This window comes from Equus caballus, chromosome 22, assembly GCF_041296265.1.
Source record: "Equus caballus isolate H_3958 breed thoroughbred chromosome 22, TB-T2T, whole genome shotgun sequence".
Classification (NCBI taxonomy): Eukaryota; Metazoa; Chordata; class Mammalia; order Perissodactyla; family Equidae; genus Equus; species Equus caballus.
This window is the reverse complement of record NC_091705.1, coordinates 5304753-5329277: the sequence shown is the minus strand read 5'-3', so window position 1 is coordinate 5329277 and position 24525 is coordinate 5304753. Positions and strand designations below refer to the sequence as shown.

The window sequence follows — 24525 nt, the reverse complement described above, 5'->3', positions numbered from 1 at the left end:
AAACTATTTTAAATAATTTATTAATCATCTCTAGACAGTAGTTTTATTTTTTTTTTTTTGCAAACCAAATTATCAAGTAGTTGAGGGTCACCAGTAATTTAACCGACTGGTGATCATCTTCCCATGTACCATTCCTATTATTTTCCACCTTTGGTAGTGAGTAGAGAAAATGAGTTTTCTAAGAAACACAGTCCTCAGTCTCAATAAAACTAACTTCTTCCCCCATATTCTGTAAGTTCAATAATATGATATTTTACATACTTATCTGGAAAATTAAGCTTTAATTTGGCTTTGCTAAACCACAATATGATGATGGTGCTACAGAAAGCCACAATAAACAAATACTAATCTATAATGTCATCTTTCTGAAAATAAAAAAGACATGAAAATATTTCCCTCTTTAGTAAGAAGATTCAGCTCATCTTGGAATCACTGAAAAATAAGTAGACATAGACCTAATTATTCACTGTAGAGCAAAATAAATTCTTTTATTGAGGTCTCTATGCCAAAAATCACTTTTGGTGCTATCATATCTTAATAAACCAGGAAATGTACTGTGTAAACCACATGTAGCTAAACTCAATTTTAAGTGGCTGAAGCCCAGAAACAATGTTTCTTTGTTTTGAAAATTAGCACTTTTTTGCATTTTTAACTCAAATCTCAATAATCAGTATGAATCTACATAAACTGATCATTACTTTTACACCATTATGATTTATTAACTCCAAGGCAGCCTTGCCTGCATAATTTTTCCAGTTTATTCATTTGAGGGGCACAGCAAGCATTCTAACATTGACATGCTCAAAACTTGTGTAAAACTTCATGAAAATTCCCTTCCATTCTAGACACTGCATAGAAGGCACACTGAGGCAGGCATCACTGTTTTCCCCTATTAAAAATGAAGGGCCATGACGACTGGATAAAGAAGATATGGTATATATACACAATGGAATACTACTCAGCCATAAAAAAGGACCAAATTGTTCCATTCGCATCAACATGGATGGACCTTGAGGGTATTATGTTAAGCGAAATAAGACAGACAGAGAAAGACGAACTCTATATGACCCCACTTATAGGTGGAAGTTAACATATAGACATGGAGAACCGATCGGTGGTTACCAGGGAAAAGGGGGGTTGGGGGGAGGGCACAAAGGGTGAAGTGGTGTACCCACAACATTACTAACAATAATGTACAACTGAAAGCTCACAAGGTTGTAATCTATCATAATCTTAATAAAATAAATAAATAAATAAATAAATAAATAAACGAAGGGCCAAAAACTCCTCTAGCTCTCTTAACTGGGAACGCAAAGACCAGCCGTGTTACAGAAATTTTTCTTGACACTTCAATTGCTGTTAAACATCTAACTACATAAAAAACAATTATTAATATTCACTGAAAATAAATGCAAAGTGCAATGGCCAGGCACGCATGCGTGATGTGGGCACATTAACAAAGGAAGCAAGGCCCAGAGGCAAGCATGAGAAGCCCAGGGACATTGAGGGACAAATGAGACAGCATTACAGTACCTGACAGCCTGTGAGAACAAGAGGAGTAAGAGAGACCAGGGAAGAGAGCGCTCACGGTGTGAAGGAGGAGCGGGACGCTTTTAGTGGCAGGCAAAGCCTCAGAAAGGTGAACACAGTTGCTGATAGACTGGCTTCGCTTAGCTTCCAGGAAAGATAAAGTAATAATTACGTCAGAAGAACATCAGGATCTTTCACTTCTTGTTTTATTATAATTATTTTTCTGGGTTCTCCTTACATATTTAAAGAAGGTCACTTTAAACTTTAAGGGCCGTCAGTACAGAGCACTGTATTTAATCATTGTCTCTAAATACAGCCAACTTTCAGTCATTCTGATGACATGGGAGAACGGATAATTCACTGATAATCTTATTTTAGAATGCTTTATTGGTTTAGTCTTTTCTTTTTTTTCTACTGTGTATCAGATTCACATTTGAGTTGCTAGTTTGTTTGGACAGAACTTATAATTAGTTCTCTCTTCCTAAAGGACACAAACAAAATGACCACAGTGAGAGAGGGAAATCTAGCCTAAGATTAAAATTGTTCTATAAATCATAAATGATTCAAAAATTGGTTTGCTGAGAGCTGACTGTATTCAAAAGCAAATCATTTAGTAAACTAAATATCCTAAAAGCTCGAGAACACATAAAAGTCAAGTTGAACATTAAATGATTTTGTATCTAGAAAAAAAGTAAAAATCTTCATGAAATCCATCCTTCTATATTACATTTCATGCTTAATAAATCCATAATTTCTTAGCATGAACTTTATGATGTTCTTAAGTTTATTATATACCATTAGTCAAATGATCATTTGGGAAAACGGAGGGACACAGGAAGAGAATATGCCTCATATATATGAAACCACCATCAGTAAAATCAGTTTTGTCTTTAAAACAAAAATATACTGTTTTATTATTACCTGCTGTTTTATTATTTTTACCTGGTTTTATTGAACATTAATGAAATAGAACTACAAATGGTAGTGACACATTTACAAAAAGTGAAATAAAGTTTTTACTTTCCTGTCTTTTCCCCCAAACTTTAGCTATCAGAATTTCCAGCTCTAAAGGACTATCTGCAAGGTGTTACAATATAATTCACAGATCTAATAATATTTAAGTGAAAACAACTTCCCTGTAAATGTCAAAATGACTTATTTCAAACTTCCTAGAAGATTTGTTCATCTCTCAATGTCAGAGATATTTCACTTGAGTGTTGTTTTAAAAAATTTTCTTCTTACAAATCAAACAACTGTGCATTTTTCCAAAATTGATCACTGGGTATTTTAGGAATAATAAAATATAATTATTTTGTGTGGAAATTGATTTGCTTTAACCACTCATTTTAGACATCTAAAATTGGAGCATCATTCACATTCAGGAACAAACTTTTACTTTATAATTCTGTAAGACTCTCCTTGCCAGTCCGTTTAAATTGCAAACTACTGCATCCTCTGTTAAATGAACAGTCATTTCCCGACTCTGCAATTCCTTAGTTTACATTTCCCTCTTGCCACCATCACTGACATTTTCTCAACTTAAACGTAGACCGTGGGGCATATCATAGTATAATAATCTTAAATTATTCTCTTCCTGGGTTAGGAAAAAAAAGTCACTTTCAAATGGGTCTTCCGTCATAAATATTTTAATGTTAAAAGTAGCAAAAACTAACTTCTTCATGAGCTGCTCTTCTCTCATTAAAAGGTGGCCTCTACACAAATCAAAATCTACCATGAAAATGTTCTGGGCCTTTTTAAAAGATGAAAAGGTGAATTATTATACAACGTAAAAATAACAGAACTGAGTAAAATCACCAATATTTAGTCTATATAGATTAATTTATAAAACAGCATGATATAATAAAATCTTCAAAGACTACTGTTTTCACAGGCAACAAAGATTCATAATATTTTATAATTTTAAAGAATCTAAAATAAAATAAAAAATACATACATACGTAACCATATAGATGTATGTGTAAAATCCATGAAGGTAATACATCTGTCCAACTCAACAGTTCTCATCTTCATTATCTTTTAAAGGCTTTGGTTCCAAGTGTTTTTATTTTAATTAATCCTACAAAGGCTAGGTTTATGGTTTTTAAGTGACATACCCTACAAATGCCTTTACATGATTTTATAAAAGTTCTTATTTTTGCAATACCATAGCTTTTCAGACAACTTAGAACACTGATAAACAGAACCTCACTGACACAAATGTCTTGAGGATTTTCTAAAACATATCAGTGCCTCTACCATACCATTGGTCTAAAATACTTGTTGAAAAACTAAGATGTGGTCTCTTCTATGGCTGTGTTTTGGCCAAGTAGTGGCGTATGGAACATGCAATATACAATAATTTGCTGCTCATTAAAATGTGAGAATAAAGTTTTAAGGAGTGTTTTGAACCATCACTTTTATTATCATTGTAATTCAAGGGTTATGAGGGGCAGGAGAAGTCTGGGCAGCTCAGGCATGATGCCATCTTTGTCACAAACTTCTGTTCTGATCCCTTTCAAGTATCCAGTGATGGAAAAAAGGAGTTCTTAGGAGTTGGGATGAGAAAGGAAATCAGTGAATAAGCCTCCCCTAAAACTGTCTGTTATTGGGAATTGGATCTCTCCTCAAGGGAGAGGACAAAGGAAAGCAGAAGTAGAATAGGAGGCGTGTGTAAATAAGGTGATAATTACCAATAAAAGCTACAGCTACAGGCAAAAAAGCCTGAGACAGTTTGGACTACGGTACAATACACTTTCATAAAAACTCCAAGAAGATTCTAAGACATCTGTATTAAGCCTTTACTAAGCACTGTAGAATATGTTGAGTATAAATAACTCTTTGATTTAGGACCAGAGGATATGGTGACTCTCTGCAGTCAACAAGCTGAGTATCAATGACAATTGCATGGTACTACTGATGTGAATAACGACAGGAAACTGAGACACATTTGTTTTAAACTTGAGTTACAGCCTCAAAGTCACGGTGCGGGGGTGGGGAAGGGCCTTTATTTGTTCTTATTAAATATTGGATATAGGCCTACTTTTGACAGATTTCTTTTTGTCTTAAGGGTAAAGTACAGCAAAGCAGTTTGATTAACTGGGGGTTCTTGGTCGAGTCCCTGTTAATTCTAACAGACTGTAACGTCATCTACAGGCATGTAAAGCTCAATTTTCCAAAGAAGCAAAAAAGTTAAATGTCTCTGTCCAGTCCTGAAAACTAAGTACATTATTCTCCTTTTCTTTGCTGGAACAAGTTGCTTCTCTCTCTTAAGATTAATATTGTTTAACAACAATAATAACACAACTACTTGTGTGATTACTATGAATCTATTTTCTTCAAGGTTCAAGCAAAAAATCTATTTTGTCTCTTTTGCACAAATATTTCACTCAATATTAACATCTCAAGTTCTTTTTCACAATGAAGAATTTAGAAATAAGCATCAAAAAAACAATTTGAAAAGTAACCAGGATAGAAAGTTAAAAAGATATAAAGATATCTCATTTAATAAAAAGTCTAGTATTTAAGTTCTGAGTGGAATTTTAAAACTTTTAAAATATTTTATTCCTACAAATCCATTTAGATAGCAACTAGACCTTTGAGAAATATTTAAATAAATGTTTACCAGTTGCTTTTTGGCGAACAATATTTCTTGCTTTCTCGACTCCTGGCGCCCCTGATGTGGTGGCACTCCTAAACCGCATTGGCTCCGTCACATCTGGGTGGCTCCGCCAGCTGAGAGAAAAGGATCTCCCCACAGTGGTTCCTTTCTGAGAATCCAGAACACAGCCTGATAAAAAATAAGGCAAGAAAAATAATCTAAAGGCTGAATTATTATTCATTTCATAGCCTATGTTGCTCAGCAAATTTCACACATACAATTATATATAACCAGCAGGTTCTCTTGTTGCAAATTAGGTACCGCTTCCTTATACTGCAATTTAGGAAGTTATTCATATATTGCTAATCTAAAAATTCCTGTTGCCAAAGTATTTTTCAAGCATCTTCAATAGTCTCATGAAAATTATCATCTCTTCATAGTACTCCAATATACAAAAAAAAACATATTAATAAACCTTTCTCAACAGAAAAACAATGTCAAATGAAGTCACACCACTGCTCCCAGGACACTCCAAAAACTACTTTTATAGACCAGAAAATTAGAGAGCCTGATTTTGAATAGTGTTCCATCCTGTAGACGTCAACCTTTTCATAAATCCCCAAAAGGAGTTTATGCTTATAAACTCTAACTAGAGTCAGTCGATTGAGCAAGGACAATGAAAATCTTCAAACAATAAAAAATTTTATTTTAGTGAAGCTCCAAAACAATAAAATATTGCAGCTCTGCAATTCAAATTCTCCTCTTTCCTGTCATATTGCTCTGGTCACTTAGTTCAAATGAGTGGTCAAGGATCCAAAAGAAATATAGGAGAAAAGAGAATGAGTCATGTAGAGACCTCTGCACAGGTGTGATGTGGCTGGTGGCTGCCACCTGTGGCTTGTTTTTACACCCAGGCTCCTCAAGAGTATATTTTGTTTCCACGTGTCCAGTGCTTAGAAGGCAAGTATTTCTACAATGGCTATTTAAATCCATTTTTATAATACAGCAATATAATAAATCAATCAAAAATATTTACCATAGCCATTAATTAAATAATTAAATTTGTCCTGTATCATTCTGAAAATAGTGTTTTTAAAGTTGTTTACCTCCTAAGACGAGCCTATCTCTTCCCATGAATCTGTGTTCACACAGTGAGAGTGAAGAGAACATTGCGGGGGCTGAGGGGCAGGGTAGATTACAAGAATTTCAGGAGGCAAGATATGCATTTAATTTGAGAAGGTCCTTAACTCTGGGGATGGTTGTCTTAGCAACTACCCTCCATCCTGAAGGGTGCCCCTAGTCAGGTAGACTCTCCTTCGGGCTGAGAACCACAGTCTTAGAGCCAAGTTCCTGGCTGGAACCATCTTGATTCTCTTAGGCTCTGGGTTTACACAGAGGACCTCAGAGCTGCTGTAGAGGACACAACAGAGAGGCCAAGGGCCCAGGTTCTTGGCTCCCTGTCCCTACTTCAATCCCAAATCTCCAGACTAATATATTTTTTTAGGAAGGGGCTCTGTACAGCTTCAACTGGGGAGAAAAAAGGATCTGCTGCTAAAATATGTTAGAAAGTCACTGCATTAAACAGTCTAAATCTAAACTGGGATTAAAATGTTCCACTGGAATGCCATGGACTTAAACTACTTTGTTTTAGCTTCTTCCTAACTTGTTTTTATCAACTGGTTCTTTGGCAAGGCACTCACAGACTGCAATGAGGGTATTTTAAGAATCAGTCATGTTAATTACATTTCTCTATGGTTAATTAATCACTGTAATTGGTTCACACCTCCCCATATCAACATCCTCTGTTGTCCTCTCCCACACTGAATCTGGGCTTCAGAGCATGACTTACTTTGGAAGCAAAACTGAGCAAGTAGAGTTTTGAAATGCACTTGAAAATTTGGGCTTGCCCTCTTGCTGCTCCTGGAACCCTAAACCATCATGTGAACAGTCTGAGCTAGCCTGCTGGGTGATGAAAGATATAAGGCCCAGTCACCCCCACTGTCCCAGCTGACAGCTAGCCAACCCCTAGAAGGAGAGCTGCCTAGCTGACTATCTCACAGCCTCGTTGACTGCAAAAACAGGAGTGAATCCAGCAGAAGAACTGCCCAACTAAGCCCAACCCAAACTGTCAACTCAAAAAATCATGACCTACATACAGGGTTATTTTAAGCCATTATGTTTTGAAGTAATCTGTCACATGGTAACAGCTAACTGACAATCTATAATAAGGCTATTATTGAGGCTGTAGTCTGCCCTAGCAAGCAATGTACTCTTTTTGAGTCTTTGGAGGAGATTCCCCCTACGTCTTAGGACCAGGAAAAGCTATGTATCACCTAAGCAAGTGGATTGGTTTTACCTTTTGTACTCGATGATTCTCTGAAGTAATCCTGTGAAGATCAGAGTCAAATCCAAGGCTGTCCTCTTCCCACCTCTCCAGCAACCACATGAGGCTCTTCGGCACGCATTTTGGCATTTTAATCATGCCTGTTGTTCCAGCCCCTTTCATTTTGCCCCAATGTCCTTATGTATTTTATCTATTGTATTATATGTTTTTCTATGAGTTGTCTCAAAACCTTTACACAGTAAGTTTGAGTACAACGGAATTAATCCAAGAACTGCGTCATAGCCTTAAAAACAGTAATGAAGACAGAGGCTGCCAAACTGTCATCCCCAACAGACACCACTGATGTTCCTCACCTTGATCTGACTCCAGGTCTCAAAACAACTTTTACCCAGAAACACAACAAAACTAAAACAACTTCCATCTGAAGCATTCAGAATTTTTCCACCTTTCCTAGGGAAGCAGAGAATACATCTTTAATGGTGTGGCGTCTTGAGTTGGACTTGCCCTTCTGGCTTCACCACTTCTTCGTTATGTGACCTTGAATGAGTCAATCACTGTGGACTCTCTGTACTTCAGTTTCTTTGTCTGTGATGTGGGAATAGTAGTGTCTACTTCAGAGGTTACCAGGAGGGTGAAGAGTGACAACATATACACGGCAGTAGCCACTATTATTACTGTTATTACTACTACTACTACCACTGCTACTGCTCCCCTTCATCCTCCTCCTCCTTCCACAGCCTCTCTATAAATTCATCATCCTCATTAAGGGGACAGAGTGCTATGAGACACAATCTAATGCCACCATTAAAAAGACACTGTCTATGGCTAGTTCAGTTTATTGTGAAAATTCATGTAATAATTGCTGACGTGTAAATACACACTCCTCCACAGTCTCAGACATCTAGTGTTTCCCTGTAAGAATGGAAATACCTTTGCCTCGTTGCTTCTTTTCCTTTTGTTCACTTAATTTGTCCAGAGGTAGGTTTGTCATCTCAACTCCATAAACGGTTCTCGCAAGCACTGCTGTCAAGGAGTCCATGATGTTGGCCCACTCGTTTATGAGTTCCTCCCATTCCGTGAGGGAGGACAGCACACCAAGAAAGTCATCCCAGAGCTCTCGAGAAATGTACACACAGAGGTTTGCCCGGATCCAAGCCACAAGGAGCGTCTAAAACCAACCAACCAAGAAGAGAATTCAATCATCTTCAATTGGAAGAAGTATAATCTTCAACAAGATACTTTAAATTACTAATAATAAAATGAATTTTAAAACAAAAAGTGCTTTTGGATTTTTTTTTAATTTCTCAAAATTCATTTGATCAACTGTAATCAGGATTTGAGCTACTGTGAAATTAGTTATCTTTATGAACAAGCTACCGATTCAAAATTATTCTAGTGTCTATGGCTGGTCCTGGCCATAAGTGGGGAGAAGATGATGCTCTCTGTACAACTATTGTCTCCTGAGACAGCTCTTTCCCTCACTCTCCACATTGGCTACTTCAAACCTTCTCTCCTACATGTAAACCTCCAACCCCACCAACTCCTCTCTGACATTTAGCAGATGAAGTCGCTGCAGACTTCAGAGAAAATAGAACCCATTAAACAAGAATGTCCTGAACCTCTGCCCACAAGACTCATTTTTTCGCCCAGCTTCTTCTCCATGTGGAGGGTGTAAGCAAAGACAGTCTCCTGCTCTTCTATCCTTGTCCCCACCTCTGCTTTGGCCCTCTCCTTCACAGTCTCTGTGTTTCTATTAACCACACTTCTCCTTTATCTCCAATCTATCCTACTCGCCCAGTTCCTCGCCATCCGCATTTAAACATGCTCCAGTTCTTCCTCATCTTAAAAAAAAAGGTTCCCTTGAACCCAGATTCCCCCCTCTAGCAGAGTCCTTCTGCTTCGCATTTCAAAGCCAAATTTCTTGAAAGACTTTTCTGCACTCCCTCCATCTGCACTTCCTCACCTCCCAGTCAACTGACTGCTCTGGCTTTCTCCCTTCCTACCCACCCCACCTTCTGCCTGAATTTTGGTCTCCATTCTAATGACTCCAGTTACCATCTGTATAGCGCTGACTTCTGAATCTCCATGTTCAGCCCACGCCTCTTTGCTGGTTTCCTGACCTACCTATCTGCTTACTCAATAGCTCTACTTGGATGTTCTGCAAGCAGCTGTAATACAGCATAATAGTAAAAAGAATCTGATTTCTTCCATTGAGATGCATCCAATTCCTCGACCTGGTGTCTTGCTCCTGGTTTTTGCAAATACTCTTCCTTCCCTCTCTTCCCTCCTTTTTGCCTCTTTAATTCCCACTCATTCTTCAGGTCATAACTTGGACATTACTTCCTCCAAGGTGTCCCTGACTGCCACCTCAATCCCAGCCTCCAGTAAGTAGCCTTCAGTTCCCACAGCTCTCTGCATGTTCCCCTCAGAGCACTTATCACTCCTTTCCTTAGGAGTCTGTTCACTTCTCTGTGTCCCTCCTCTAGCCTTATGGTCCACAGCACTACAACTGGTCACATGTGTGGTCCATTACGCATATATTCCAGATATTTCCTTACCTTGAAATTGCCCAGTTCCTTACCTCTCCCAAAATATTCCAAATACTTCAAAATTCAAATCAAAATGTGTCTCCCTTGAAAGAAATGCCAAGTCCATCTCAGATGAGCCTCAGATCCCTGCCCAATCTCAGTAGAGGGAATCTTTATATCCAAAGTCTGTGTAACTTTCCTGATCTGTTGTCAGAGCTAAATGTACTTCTTAAAGTGCCAACTTGCAAATATTTCTGGTCAACCCAGATGCAAACTGGGTCCCACTGTCTTCGGGGGTTGTACTGTGCACGGGTTACGGATGAATTTGCTTTTTAATTAAGAGAGAAATTGTTCTTTAACATAGACACAGGAAAACTATGAGAAACAGAAAGCAGTCTATAATTAGGCAGGCCTGTTCTAACCACTTGAAAAATCATATTTAAAGTGACCCTTTTGTAATGTACCTGTCCTCTATGTTTCAAAATCATGTTTACTACACTTTTTTTTTTTATTAAGGTTATGATAGATTACAACCTTGTGAGATTTCAGTTGTACATTTTTGTTAGTCATGTTGTGGGTACACCACTTCACCCTTTGTGCCCTCCCCCCAACCCCCCTTTTCCCTGGTAACCACCAATCAGTTCTCCTTGTCTATATGTTAACTTCCACCTATAGGTGGAGTCATATAGAGTTCGTCTTTCTCTGTCTGGCTTATTTCGCTTAACATAATACCCTCAAGGTCCATCCATGTGGATGCGAATGGAACAATTTGGTCCTTTTTATGGCTGAGTAGTATTCCATTGTGTACATATACCATATCTTCTTTATCCAATCATCAGTTTCTGGGCATTTAGGTTGGTTCCATGTCTTGGCTATTGTAAATAATGCTGCAATGAACAGAGGGGTGCATGGGACTCTTGGGATTGCTGATTTCAGGTTCTTAGGATAGATACCCAGTAGTGGGATGGCTGGGTCATAGGGTATTTCTATTTTTAACTTTTTGAGAAATCTCCATACTGTTTTCCATAGTGGCTGCACTAGTTTGCATTCCCACCAACAGTGTATGAGGGTTCCTTTTTCTCCACAACCTCTCCAACATTTGTTACTATTTGTTTCAGTTATTATTGTCATTGTAAAGGTGATATCTTAGTGTAGTTTTGATTTGCATTTTGATGATTAGTGATGATGAGCATCTTTTCATGTGTCTATTGGCCATACTTATATATTCTTTGGAGAAATGTCTGTTTATGTCCTCTGCCCATTTTTTGATCGGGTTGTTTGTTTTTTTGTTGTTAAGCTGTGTGAGTTCTTTGTATATTATGGAGATTAACCCTTTGTCGGATAAGTAGCTTGTAAATATTTTTTCCCAATTAGTGGGCTGTTTTTTTGTTTCAATCCTGTTTTCCCTTGCCTTGAAGAAGCTCTTTATTCTGATAAAGTCCCATTTGTTTATTCTTTCTGTTGTTTCCCTCAGCTGAGGAGTTATAGTGTCCGAAAAGATTCTTCAAAATCATGTTTACTACACTTTTTAAAGGGATAAAAATGTTAAAGTTGAGCTAAAATACTTGAGTACATTGAAAACAAGGTTTTAAACACTCAGACTTAAAATCTGATTCTAAGGTGAATGAATTTTTTAAAAAATTAAAGACAATACAAAATAAAACATTAAAATAATTTTATCATTTATTAATATTTTACTATATACTTTTATTATGACTAAAATGCCAGCTTCTGTGTATTCCTTTTTACACTCCTATTTTCAAAATGAGTTTGAGGCCATTACCATAAAGTACATACATACAATAAAATTAATAAATAGTAGATAAAAATATTATCTTAGCAGAGTAAGAGGAGAAAGTAGAGACTGGCAACGTTACCGGGACTCAGCCTCACATCTGGTTATAGAACTGGCTACAGGTTTAAAGGCACATGCTTTGGTGGGGGAAGATACCTGTATTGGGAATCTTGCATTGGCTTCACTTTATTGACTAATCATAAAACAAGGACAGAACGATGACTTCCTTCAGCTTATAAAATTCATCTTAGCTAACCTTAAAAACATGTACACTGACCTGTGGAATGATCATCATTATTCACAACTAACAATACTTCCATACAGAGCAAAACCATGAAATACAGTCAGCGGGTGACGGGCAGCACCTTTGGACATCCCTTTAATAAGTTACCCTTTTCTAAGAGGAACAGGGAAAGAGAGAGCACCAAGACTCGGTTCTGTCACTAACTTGGTTTGTGACCTTGGCAATTTACTTGACTTTTCTGGAGTCATATTTCTCGTTAAAAATAAAAAGCTGAGCAAAAGTATCCCCAAGGTTCCTTCAGCACTGAAATTCCTGTTTTATCAAATACATCTTGGCACACAAGCTGTATTAAAAGAACAGCTTCACTTGTAAATTGCTCCTTTTCTTATATACCTTTCCTAACCAGCCACCTTCTGCCTTTCTCTACTCGACATGTTAGGGGACTACACAACTTCAAAGTAACGGCTCAGACTGTAAATAGAAGGACCATAGTCCAAGTTTTCTGATGTACCTTCAGAGCTTCAAGCACAAGGTCATATTTAGCACTGACAACAGATTAACACATCATTTAAGGCAATCATCATTATTTGGTAATACTTAAAACTAATTAAAACTCAACTGTCATTTGGAGAAAATTTGCCAAACCAAGTTATCTACTGACAGAGAAAAAACTAAACACTAAAGGAAAAATTAGAAAAAAATAAAAGGCTAATGGCAACTTAAAATTTCCTGTCCCCTTTAATAGTCTCCTTATTCAAATTTTTAAAAATCAAGTATCAAGAGGCAATTGTAGATGGTCCACATGACCAGATGAATAACGATGAGACGGCGCATTTTAATTTTAGTATAGGACTAGGATGATGCCCACTTGATTGTCTGGCAGATCTGTCTAGACTTTTCATATTTTTCTCCCTCCTCGGATCTCACAAAAGGACTGGGAAGGTCAACAGATGATCATAAATCCCAAAAGACTCCTCTCTGATTCTTACGGCAACCCTGCAAGGTAGGAAGGAACCCTTTCCTGATTGTGACAGATTAGAGCAGAGACTCAGAAAAGTGACATGATTTGCTCAAGGCCACACAGTCAGGAAATGTCAGATCTGGGATCAGAACCAAGAAACTGCCTACCTCCAAAAAAAGATCATTCTTTCTCCACTATTTTGTGGTTAGTTCTTAATGTAAGCATTCTTCTTGCTCCATCTAACTACTGCCAAAATAATAATAATAACAATGACATCAAAATCACTGATCATGGATTCAAAACTGATCTTCAAGGGAGATCTGACAAAATTTCTCCATTAATGAGGGGGATGTCCCCCCCAAAACCCAAAACCAAACGAACAAACAAAAAACACAACTCCACAATAGATTCTTGCTTAATTCAGTAACAAATTCTCGCTCTAATTCCCACACACACAACAGATGCAGGGCCAGGCAACTGGTGCGGAATGAGGCCCAGGAATGATCCTGAGCCTGGCTTCAGTCCATGTCACTTGGCAGTCCCAGTCCCATCAGAACTGGGAGATCAGGAAGGTGCCAAAAGTGAGATGCTCCATGAGAGTCAGAGCAAAGTGAGGAGAGTGTCTGTGTGTCCACATGAGGAGCAAAGCAAGTGGTCAGTACCATCCTCGAGGCAAGAGCACAGCAAAGTTGGACCAACATGAAAGGATGTGGTGGACCACTTCATGTACCCAATAACTAGGCAAGGCAATCAAAGTAAAAGTGATTATATCATTTAGGAGGTAAGTGAGTGCATGCCAATTATTTCTTCAGCCTCTCATACATTTTTCATCAAGTCAAGATCATTCAATCATATTAAATTATTAAAAATTGATATGAATCGGGTTCTCTTATATTACAATGGGCATATTTAGCTTTAAAGAACTAATTTCCTTTTTTGTCATCTTCACCTACACATCCTACCTGTATTCTAGATATGCTGTTAATATATATCCTCCAAAACCACCTTTGAGTCAACCGAGGAAGGAAGTTAACTTCTTCTCCCTGCAAGCATCACTTCCAGCTCAGGATCTACCACGCTTTCTCCTAATCAAATTATTCAAAATCAGGTCTATCCATGGTATTGATGCCTTTGTTTGTGAGGATGTCACATTTTTCCAGAGCCCTTCACACTGTTGTTTTTCAGAAATGCTTTATAAATTCTACACATCCCATAAGTATTAGTGCTTTCTAGAATAATGTTGCAATAGGCTACTGCCCTCAAGACCCTTTAAAACTTTTACTTCCCAGGCAGTTAGTTCATCATCTGCCTTCTCTTCTCTCTCCCTTAGGGCAATGTCAGACTACTTGTGTTCTTGACCTTTCTCATCATGTGAGATGCAAGAAACACAGCCATCTCCTTGGCTCTCTGCTCCTACCTAAGGCCAGCCCAGTCCCCACCTCACCCAGGACTTCACTTCTGCAGTTCTCCTATCTCTCCCCTACACTATCCTATTCTCTCTCACACTGGACCATCTCCACTGGCAAGCAAACATACTATAATACCACCCACCTTAAACTCTGCCCTCCATGCATACTGCTGACTCCAGGTAGCTCCCTTTTCCCTTCTACATCAATACCCTTGCAAAGCCTTGAGTATACTTGCTACCTCCACTGCCCAGCTCTCATTTTCTCCTCCATCCACTCCAAGTCAGCCTCATTCCCCTAGAACATTAACTATCTACATCTAGTCAAAGCCAATGGTCAACTGGCAGTTCTCCTCTTACCCAACACTCTTCTCCAGACATCCAGGACACATGCCCCTGTAGTTTCCCTCCTAGCTCCCTGGCCACTCTTTCTCAGCATCTCTGGCTGCCTCCTCTCCTCCACCAATTATAGAGATGGTCTTCTTGTCTCTATGGCACTATTCTTTCCCTAGGTGATCGCACCTAGTCTTTAAACACAATTGACCAACACAGCAATGGCTCTTGCATTTTTATTTCTAGCCTGAACCACTCCCTGACCTTATTCCCATTCCCAGGCTTCCATTCATCCTTTACCTCTTCAAATCTACCTGGTCCTCCACTAAGGCCATCAGCTGTTCTCATCTTCCAAATTTCTACCAACCTCAAGCACATCAAAAGAGGAAGTAGATGGCAGAGAGGTGAGAAAGCCTAAAAGAAGCCCAGTGCTAATAGTAAGGAATAGATTAGAACCTTCAGGACAAAGCAAAGAAGAAAAATTTCTAGAAATTTAAAGTTAGTTAAATTTTACTCAAAATTCTCAATGATTCAAACTAATTTGCTGTGAAATCTAATTCATTTCTTGCATTTGCAGTGTTTTAATAAAAAAGACTTACCCTAAACAGTATCCCTGCCAAGCTCTGGGCAAACAAGTCCTTTATTTGTTTATCCTTTGGCTTCTGCATGACAGCTTCTGTTATCCTGAGTAGTATTTGCAACATCTGTTCCCTGGGTCACACAAAATAAAAGCTCATATTATTAATCACATCTCCAAAGCACCTTAATTTATGTGTACAAGAAATTCTCTTAAGAATTCAGTAACATTGATAATCGTGTATTACTCAAAAGTATTAAAAATCCAAACGCCAATTACATAATGAATACTATAATTTATCAAAACAAGCTACCTTATGTTACAACAGTTCTAAGCTACCTTATGTTACAACAGTTCTAAAAATATGTCAACTATTGATGCCCATATCAATAGGCAGGATAAAACAGGTATCATCCTGGCCTGATTTTCTCCCCTTGCACAAAGGGAGGCAAGATTGTTTCTCCAACGGTGCCAGTCCCGTAAAGACACTTAGTGAGTAGCTGTGCCTGTTTGAACTTACGCAGCAACCTTTAATTTTCACATCCATTATTTTATTAACCTGTAAGGTCTCCCTATCTATCTTTGTGATAGAAAATAAAGTTGACTATCAAAAAATGCAAACCTGATCAAAGCAATAACTGACAAAGACACAGGGTTAATTTAATTTCTGAACCTATGGAAGCTTGGAAAGTCATGAAATTCCCAGAGTCTTCTGGAAGAAAATGAAGGTAAAAAATTATCTCTAGTTTGGAAAAATCTTTCCTAACAATTTTGACTCTAACTTGTTCCTTCCTATTTTGTGAAACGCTGACTTTTGTGACTCCTCCTCAAAGGAGAACTGCCCGAAGAGTGTAACAACTCCTATCAGAGCACATGAAACGATGCGCACGTGCTGTTCTGGTGTTGGCAGAGGCACAGGACTTTCCTGCACTCTTCATTCTTTACTTTGTCCTCATCTTCTCACACAGATGGTGTTGTTACTCACTCACACACCAGTTATCACTATTTCAGGACCACTTCTCAGTACCTCTCTGGCTACAAGCCCTGGTCAAAGCCACCATCATCAATGGCCACAGACTTCGTGCTCTTCCCCACTGTCTCTTATCCACATGGCAGTCAGAGGGGTCTTTTGGAAACATAAATTAGATTGCGTCACTCTGGCGCACACACAGAGAGGTAGTAGTGTGCTTCCTGAGACCTGAAAGGCCCCGAGAAACCTGGCTCTGGCTTGCCCCCGTGTCATCCCCTCCCACTCTCCCCCTCCCTCTTTCTGCTCTGCCACATGGGCTGTCATCTTGTCCTGCCTGGAACACACCATGCTGGTTACTTGCTGCTCCTTCTATCAAGATGCTCTTCCCACAGATCTCCCATGGCTCCCCTCCTCTTCCCTCGGACCTCTGCTCAGAAAGGCCTTTCCTGACACCTGATGAAAAAAACTCCCCCACCCTCCACACTGTCCCCTTCCCCAGCTTCGTTGTTCTTAGCACTTAATCCTACTAAAATTGCTTCTGTGTTCATTACACTTCTCAGTCTGTGAGGATGGAAATCTCATGAGGGCAGGAACCTTGTCTATCTAGTTCACCCTATATCTTCACAGAAGTTAAGTAGTTATTTACTAGAGGGAAGAAGGGAGGGACAGAGAGGAGGGCATAGAGGGATTGTCTGGTACTAAAATACATAAGAAAATCTGCTACGGAAACAGATCACATCCCTTTCTATGCTCTACTGACTATTTTTTGGTGAGTATTTTCATCTATTTCTATAATTTGTTTTTTTATACTTTTATCTGAAAATTTCTGATTAAAGAACAGAGAAGAATTGCTTAATTTTATTTCCTAGAATTTTCACCCAAAAAAAGATTATCAAAAATATCAAAACAGTGCTGATACAATGGCATGCTGAATTCATAGAGTTCCAAAGAAAAAAAAAAGCCATCAAAAACACTATTGATATAACTGTGGTATTGAGGAGCACATATTTCAGTTGAAAGTATACTAGCAGTTTTCATTACTTTCACTATTACTGATGCAACATTTAACTTGACTTAAATCATATTGTTCATCACAGTAATATTTCCAGCTTTAACAACTGCTTCTTGGCAAATGGTGCTAAGTTTAAAAATCTGGGAAAGAATGACATTGAAATTTACATCTTAAAATAATCATTTTGATACTGTAGTTTCCGTATTAGTGAACTTTCTGCATGACAGGATTCTCTAGGCTCTCCCCTCCCTCAACTGAGAAAGAAAACCACTCGATGGCCCCGGAGGTCCTGCCAGCTCAGTCCTGCCTCATTTCTGTGGTTACCACCAACTGCAGAGAGATCCTTCCAGAGCACCTTTACTGCTGACGCAGAGACGTCCAGAAAGGGCATCCAGAACACAGCTGGGTAATGGGGACCAGAAGACTTCCAGGAGAGAAGTGTGCCACCAGCGCAGGTCTGCAGTGGCCTCAGCAGACTGAGAGCCGAGCCCAAAGATCACTGGGAGGAGTGTTGACCACAGCCGGGCAAGCAGTGAGGGCGTCTTGTCTGCTTGAGTGGTTGGGTGGGGGAGCATGCAAAGGATGGACTTGAGAGGCATTTTAGAGGCAGAACAGAGAGGCTGCCTTTCCAATGCATGAAGGAAGAGAGGATTTGAAAGTGGCTATGAGGAACTCTGGTCTGTTGCCGAGAACCTCTGAAAACACCTCAAAACCAGAGTGATATGAAGACATTCATTATGGGAGAAGGGCATGGAAAAAACTTAATGCATTGTTTACCTTTAGGGATATAATAAACACAAAAACACCAAACAAAAATGAAGGATGAAAATGAAAACACTTTGTGTAAGTATATTTTAATGACACTACTATATATTTTTTTTAAAGATTTTATTTTTTTCCTTTTTCTCCCAAAGCCCCCCAGTACACAGTTGTATATTCTTCGTTGTGGGTCCTTCTAGTTGTGGCATGTGGGACGCTGCCTCAGCGTGGTTTGATGAGCAGTGCCATGTCCGTGGCCCAGGATTCGAACCAACAAAACACTGGGCCGCCTGCAGCGGAGCGCGCGAACTTAACCACTTGGCCACAGGGCCAGCCCTAACACCACTATATTTTTGACTGCACTATTTATTTAGCCACTTTTGACAATTTATCATTTAAAGTAATTATTTTTCCAAAATGAATTTAAAACTTCAAGTTTTGAAGCAACAAAAATCAGTTAACAGCATTTTGGAGCAATTAACAAACTCTCCTGGGCTTCAGAAGAATGATACTGTAAAACACCAGTTATACTTTTTCACAAAACTGTTTGATGATAGTTAAAATGGAAAAATCTACTATTATGTAATATGACTACTTACTCTTAATTCAAGAATAGTTTTGAAACCAATAATGAAAATAAATGAACTATCAAAGTACTGGACACTTACCTTCTTCATAATTCACAGAAACTGTTACAAAAGACTAATCATCACTTTATTGTTAACTTCATAAAGCCACTTAATAAATGGAAGCTTTAACATTTTAATTATTATGTTGAAAAACAGAAACGTCCGTTTTACAATATTAATTAATTTGGAATAAACTTACCATGTCTTTTTATTCATTGTAAGCTCCATTATCATGCGCCTAAAAATAATCAAAACAGCTTTACAAGCATCAACTTGTTCTTTCAAGAGCATGGGAACTTCAGCACATGGTTCCAACAAAAAAACATTTGCAGCATTTGTCAAAAACACCTTAAAATCAACAAATTTTACATTAGAAAACATAATTAAACATATAAATCTGAACAAATTTTGCTTAAAGATAATATTAATTTCACTCTACCAATGTCACCTTTGCATTATTTCAATTAAGGCAAGTGGTACCAACATATACTTAAGATTTTTTTTAGTTCACCTCTTAAAATACTGAGACACCTGAAAGACCTTTCCTAGAAAAAAATTACTATTACTTATTTATATTGCAACTTCAGAAATTCCATGAATCAAAAAAGCTTTTGGGGACTTCTTTTTGACATTGCTTAAAAAAAAGGGGTGGAGGGAGAGAGAAAAAAGGTAAGATAAGATCACCACTTCTGGGTGAGAAATTTTGGGGTGGGAGAAGGGGAGAGGAAGAGGAGTTGTGGTCAGACAGTGGCTAGAAAGAACTATCTGATTACTGTTGAATCTCCCAGCACATAAACAACTTGCTGACAGGAAGCACAGCCAGGCCAGCACCACCCAACAAGGGTGTGGGCCTCTAGGAGCACTGGCGCGCCAGGAAACAGCCAAAGCCACATGATCAACACTGCGCATCTTCCAGGAACATGTATTTTTAATATGAGAACTATATTATGCAGTAGAATATAAAATATAAGTGAATTCTTAATATAAAAACATTTCAAAAAATCTTAGGTAACAACCAACTGCTCTACGTTGTGCCTCAGACCTTTCGGATAAAGTTCACTGTTCTCTACCATCAGGGGTATTTTTGTAGAAGATTGTGAGAAGCGCTGATTCAGGTTATGATATAGTAAGTTACTGTTTAGGGGCATGTAAAATAACAATATTTTACCATTTACACAGATGACACTAGTGACCCCTCAATTTAGGAGATTTTGAGTTGCCAACCTAGATGAGGGTAAATCTGCTCCATCTATCTACAGCTATATTCTCTCTTAGGTCTCCTTTGTGTTCAACAGTCCAAACTCAAAAATCTGGGAACAAACAGAGCCTCTTTGGCTCACCTGTGGATGGAAATCCATTAACACAACATCTCAAAATAGATGCACAAACTGACCAGAGAAATTAAAATGAACACACTTGAGGCCAGCCCCGGGGCCAAGTGGTTAAGTTCATGCGCTCCGCTTCGGCAGCCCAGGGTTTCGCCGGTTTGGATCCTGGGTGCGGACATGGCACCGCTCATCAGGCCATGCTGAGGCGGCATCCCATATGCCACAACTAGAAGGAGCCACAACTAAAAAAATATACAACTATGTCCCGGGCGGCTTTGGGGAGAAAAATGAAAAATAAAATCTTTAAAAAAAAAATGAACACGCTTAAAAGTCAAGTGGGTGAACTAAAATGTTGACAGCCTCTAAGATTACCTTAAAAAAGTATCATGTCTCAATTTTCTAGGAAGAATTACTAAATAAGTGCTATAATAGTGGATAATAGATAACAGCAATCATGAAGAACTTACTAGCCTTCAAGCAAGAAAAAGAATTTTTTGACTAACAAACTACAGCAGTTTTACTGACTTTATTTTTTAAAGATGTATGCCATAGATGACATATTGCCATGCAGATCAGTTTAATTCAACGTCTTTAGCTTCTTGATTTGAATTTGAAATTACTGCATATTCCCAAGTAAAAGTGAAGAGTCTCCATATATCACACTTCGTTCACTTTGCTTTGTTAAAAACATCAACATGGTAATTCCGTAATTTCTTATTACCACATTAGTATCAGTTAAGGTAAAAATAAATAAAATTAATATGTCCAAATTAGACTTGTCAAAAGCAACTACAGAAGAGTACTATCTTATCAAAGCTCCATTTGGCCACTTTCTCCTAATGAACCACATAAAGGACCAAGGTACTGGATACAATGAGAACAAAAACAGCTATTTAAATCCAAACTAAATATTTTTTAAAACTAGAGCTATAAGCAAGTAGAAAATTTTTTTCTTGGTTCATCCAAGCAGATGTAACTTATCCTTTCAGAAAACAAATAACATTCTTCTGAACCCAGGGAGATAACTGGCATCCACAATCCCACTGGCTGACAGTGGGATGGCTGAGGGTGGCAATCTGGCAATCAACTTGGAGGAAGGGGGCTACTGAGGGACACAGGGCAGGGAACCCTGCAAGTATTTCTCTGGTGAGGACACAGGTTATAATTATGAGCTGCACCGAAGTTCTTTGAAGCTACTTAAGTAAAATCATCTTGATTTTTTTAAGTTAATTTAAAATTATTTGCTGATTTGATTTTTGAAAAATGAGAAAATTCATTAGTTAGCGTATTACACTGCTAAGTAACTTAAAAAGGATACCATGATAAGGAATCCTATCAAGAGACAGATTTTAGAAATATAGTGTCATTTAAAACTGGGTACCATGCATGCCATGCCCAGGCCATCCCAAGACTCCATGCCTGGCCTCTGTGTGGGAGGCCTAACTGGACATTGCTACAAACATGTTTACGGGATGGAGGGCATGCCTGGCAGCAGGGGAAAGAGAGGCAGCCTGTGTTTTCACTTATGTTCTTAACAACCTTCAAGCTGAATGGGACCCAAGAAGTAATCTCCCAATCTCCATCTTTGAAATAAAATCCTGAAGTCGAGGGAGACTAAGTGATGAGCCAAAGTTATTATTTCCAATGTCCTTAAATGGTATCGGTTCTATTTCATATATTCATTCAGATAAATATCTAAAAATTAATGGATTAATCATCATTCTTCATAAACACAGGTAATTTTTAAGAGGACTATTACTTGTAAGATTAAATAATCACCATGCTGGTCTTGCAAATTAGAGTCTGGGTAACTAACTACCCATATGTGTTCAGAAGATACATTTAAGATTTAAATCTTAGTCCTTTTACATTCACTATATAATAATTCCTCTTAAAAAAACTGCAACCAGTTCTTACGTCTCCTTTGACTAGAAAAAAAATTTTTTCAAATTGAAAGTGAGAAATCAGGAAGAAAACTCAGAACGAGAATTTAAGAGCTATTTACTGACAGATGGTTAAAAATACCACCATACATTATACAATGTTACCCTAATAAACAAAATGTTCAAACCAACTCCAACTGGGGGCATGTCGTCTCTGGCTGCACACGTACCTGCAGCATGGCCTGGGCCCCGGCTCTCACATTCTTATTTTCCTCCTCTGCCACACACCCTCTGTTCACCGCATTTGTGAAGGAGTAGGTTCGTCCCCAACTGGAAGATCGCTTATGACCGGAACTTTCAGACGAGGTCTTTAGAAAATAACAACCAGTTAACAGAGGGGGAAGAAGCACACATTCGCATATTTAATTCCTCACACTCACCAGAATTTATGAGAATATGGGTTCTAGGAGGACAAGTCTTTTTCCATTGTGTTCACTACTCTACCTTTAGCACCTAAAATAGTTCCTAGCATTCAGTATGTGCTGAAGAAATAAACAAACGTCCAATGACTGAATGAGCATGTAGTACTGACCTTTAATATGTATGATAAATTCCATTTGCTTATTTTACATTTTAACTTCATGACTAGTTATTAGAATGACTTCACCAATATTAAAAAATCAAAATTATGGAATTAATACAGATATTTAAAAGTGATATGTCTTTGGTTACAAATATGTTTAAATGTTTGTTGTTAATTGCTGTGACAAACCCTGACTTTTAGAAATAATTTCTCAGACTAGATTCCAAAACAGAATGTGTAAATATACATATATAAATATGACTTAAGCTTCTTTTGTGTTTCAGGAACAGGTCCCACTCTGTTGTTTTAGATTTACCCAGCCTCTAGACTTATCCAACATGAACCGAAAGGCCCATTCCAGCAGCACTGGTTCTCTGAGGAGCACCCAGCCACACAGCGAGGCTTACCAATGGGGAAGGTAACACTCGTCACTGGGTTAGTCCTTTCAAGTGGGTATCATAATGACTGTTTCTGGTACAGGCCACTGCACAAGAAAAGGCTGCCCAAACATTCTAAATTTAGTTTCTCAAATGCTAATTAACATGTCAACGATAAGGCAGTGACATTTTTAGTCTCATATAGAAACATGTAAAATATGATGGTTTATTAAACAACTCTCACATGATGGTGAATAACAAAGCTTCAGTGCACATGTGAGCCTAGCCTGCAGGTTAGGAGATGACAGACAATCCTGAATAGAGCACAGAAGCAGCCTCACTGAGGCAGGTCCTCACGGAACTCAGCAACTAGAGAACATTAGACACAACAAAAAAAAAGATCCAACTGCCTATGTCCCACCGACTGGGACCCTTGACTGAGCAGGTATGCTTTGCTTAAAAATATAGACTCCCAACTGAAACAATAAGTGATAAAATATTACCTCCTTGTTGTCAGTCTCTGAAAATTCTAATTTTTCAGAATCTTCTTGGGCAACTTCTTTTTTATCTGGTTCCTCCATGAACACAGGTTTGTCCTGGAGGATCCACTTTCTGTACACTTGAACTACTTTTCTTGTTACAGCTATGTCACAGGAAGGCAATAAAAACGCCTAAAATGAAAAGAGAAAATTTCCTTTAACTCCACACAAGCTCAGATCAATAAAGAGCCACAAAATAGACATTTCTATTGGCCATCACCAATTTCAGACTTTCCTTTGAAACATAAGGCTTGTGAATATACTACACAGAGCCACATATTGTTGTGCACACCAAACTTATCTGACAAAAAAAGGTATTTTCATAATTGGGCCAGAAAACATAATGCAATTTAAAAATAACTTCCATCTTCTGAATAATTTTTCCACAAGAATAATCAAAATGCACACCTATGCAGATATTTTAATTGGCTAAAGAATAATAATTGTACAACTGGGAACTTTTCCCAATGAATCAGAAATAGATTATAAGAAAACAGACACACTAGTACAGCCAGTTGCAGCCAATTGCCACATCTCTTCCCAACTCCAGGTTCAGTGACATGACGTTGGTAGCCTGAATTCGCCACGGCAGGAGTATTTATACCATAGAAGTAGGCAAGTGCTACCAATCAGGGCTCTTCTTTTCTTGTCTTTTTTTGCCTTTTTCCTTTCCTTATCTTTCTCTTTCTTCCTTTCCCTTCCTTCTTTCTTTCTTTCTCTCCTTCTTCTTTCCAACCTTTCCATCCTTTTTTGAGATCCAGTTGTTCAACATTTACCAGCACACCAATGAGGACAGATACCGATGTAATGAAAGCCACTGGCCAGCTGTAGCACTGTGCATACTTATGCGAACTTTTTATCATTCAAGAATCCCCTTACACATCTGAATTAATGTATAGAATAAGAATTTTGATTTAATGTGATAAGATTCCAAAAATGTAAACAAAAATGTAAAGGGGAAATGCATTTGCTTTTTGAGTGCCAGCTTTAAGGAATATTTCTATACGAGGGGTGAACACAAAGGAGAGGTACTCAACACTCCTATAATTGCTTTAATTCCATAGATGAAGAATTAAGTTCAGGCTCAGAATACCTGAGATATTTCCCAAGCTTACAAACTTAGTTAGTGA

At 38.2% G+C, this 24525-nt stretch overlaps 1 protein-coding gene across 14 annotated transcripts in view; it reads right to left on the bottom strand.

Moving 5' to 3' along the window:
* RALGAPA2 (Ral GTPase activating protein catalytic subunit alpha 2) overlaps positions 1-24525 on the bottom strand; it is a 323293-nt gene that overhangs the window by 202621 nt on the left and 96147 nt on the right. For 7 of the 14 annotated variants that reach the window (XM_023626011.2, XM_023626010.2, XM_070247009.1 and 4 more), the window contains 7 exons: positions 23360-23527; positions 22127-22264; positions 18885-19033; positions 15338-15449; positions 8403-8640; positions 5153-5317; positions 1534-1674 (listed from right to left, as the gene is read on the bottom strand). In XM_023626011.2, coding sequence (XP_023481779.1) covers positions 1534-1674; positions 5153-5317; positions 8403-8640; positions 15338-15449; positions 18885-19033; positions 22127-22264; positions 23360-23527 — 1111 coding nt within the window. The remainder of the gene's footprint in view (positions 1-1533; positions 1675-5152; positions 5318-8402; positions 8641-15337; positions 15450-18884; positions 19034-22126; positions 22265-23359; positions 23528-24525) is intronic. The other 7 variants (XM_070247008.1, XM_070247007.1, XM_070247006.1 and 4 more) reach the window with 1 other exon arrangement.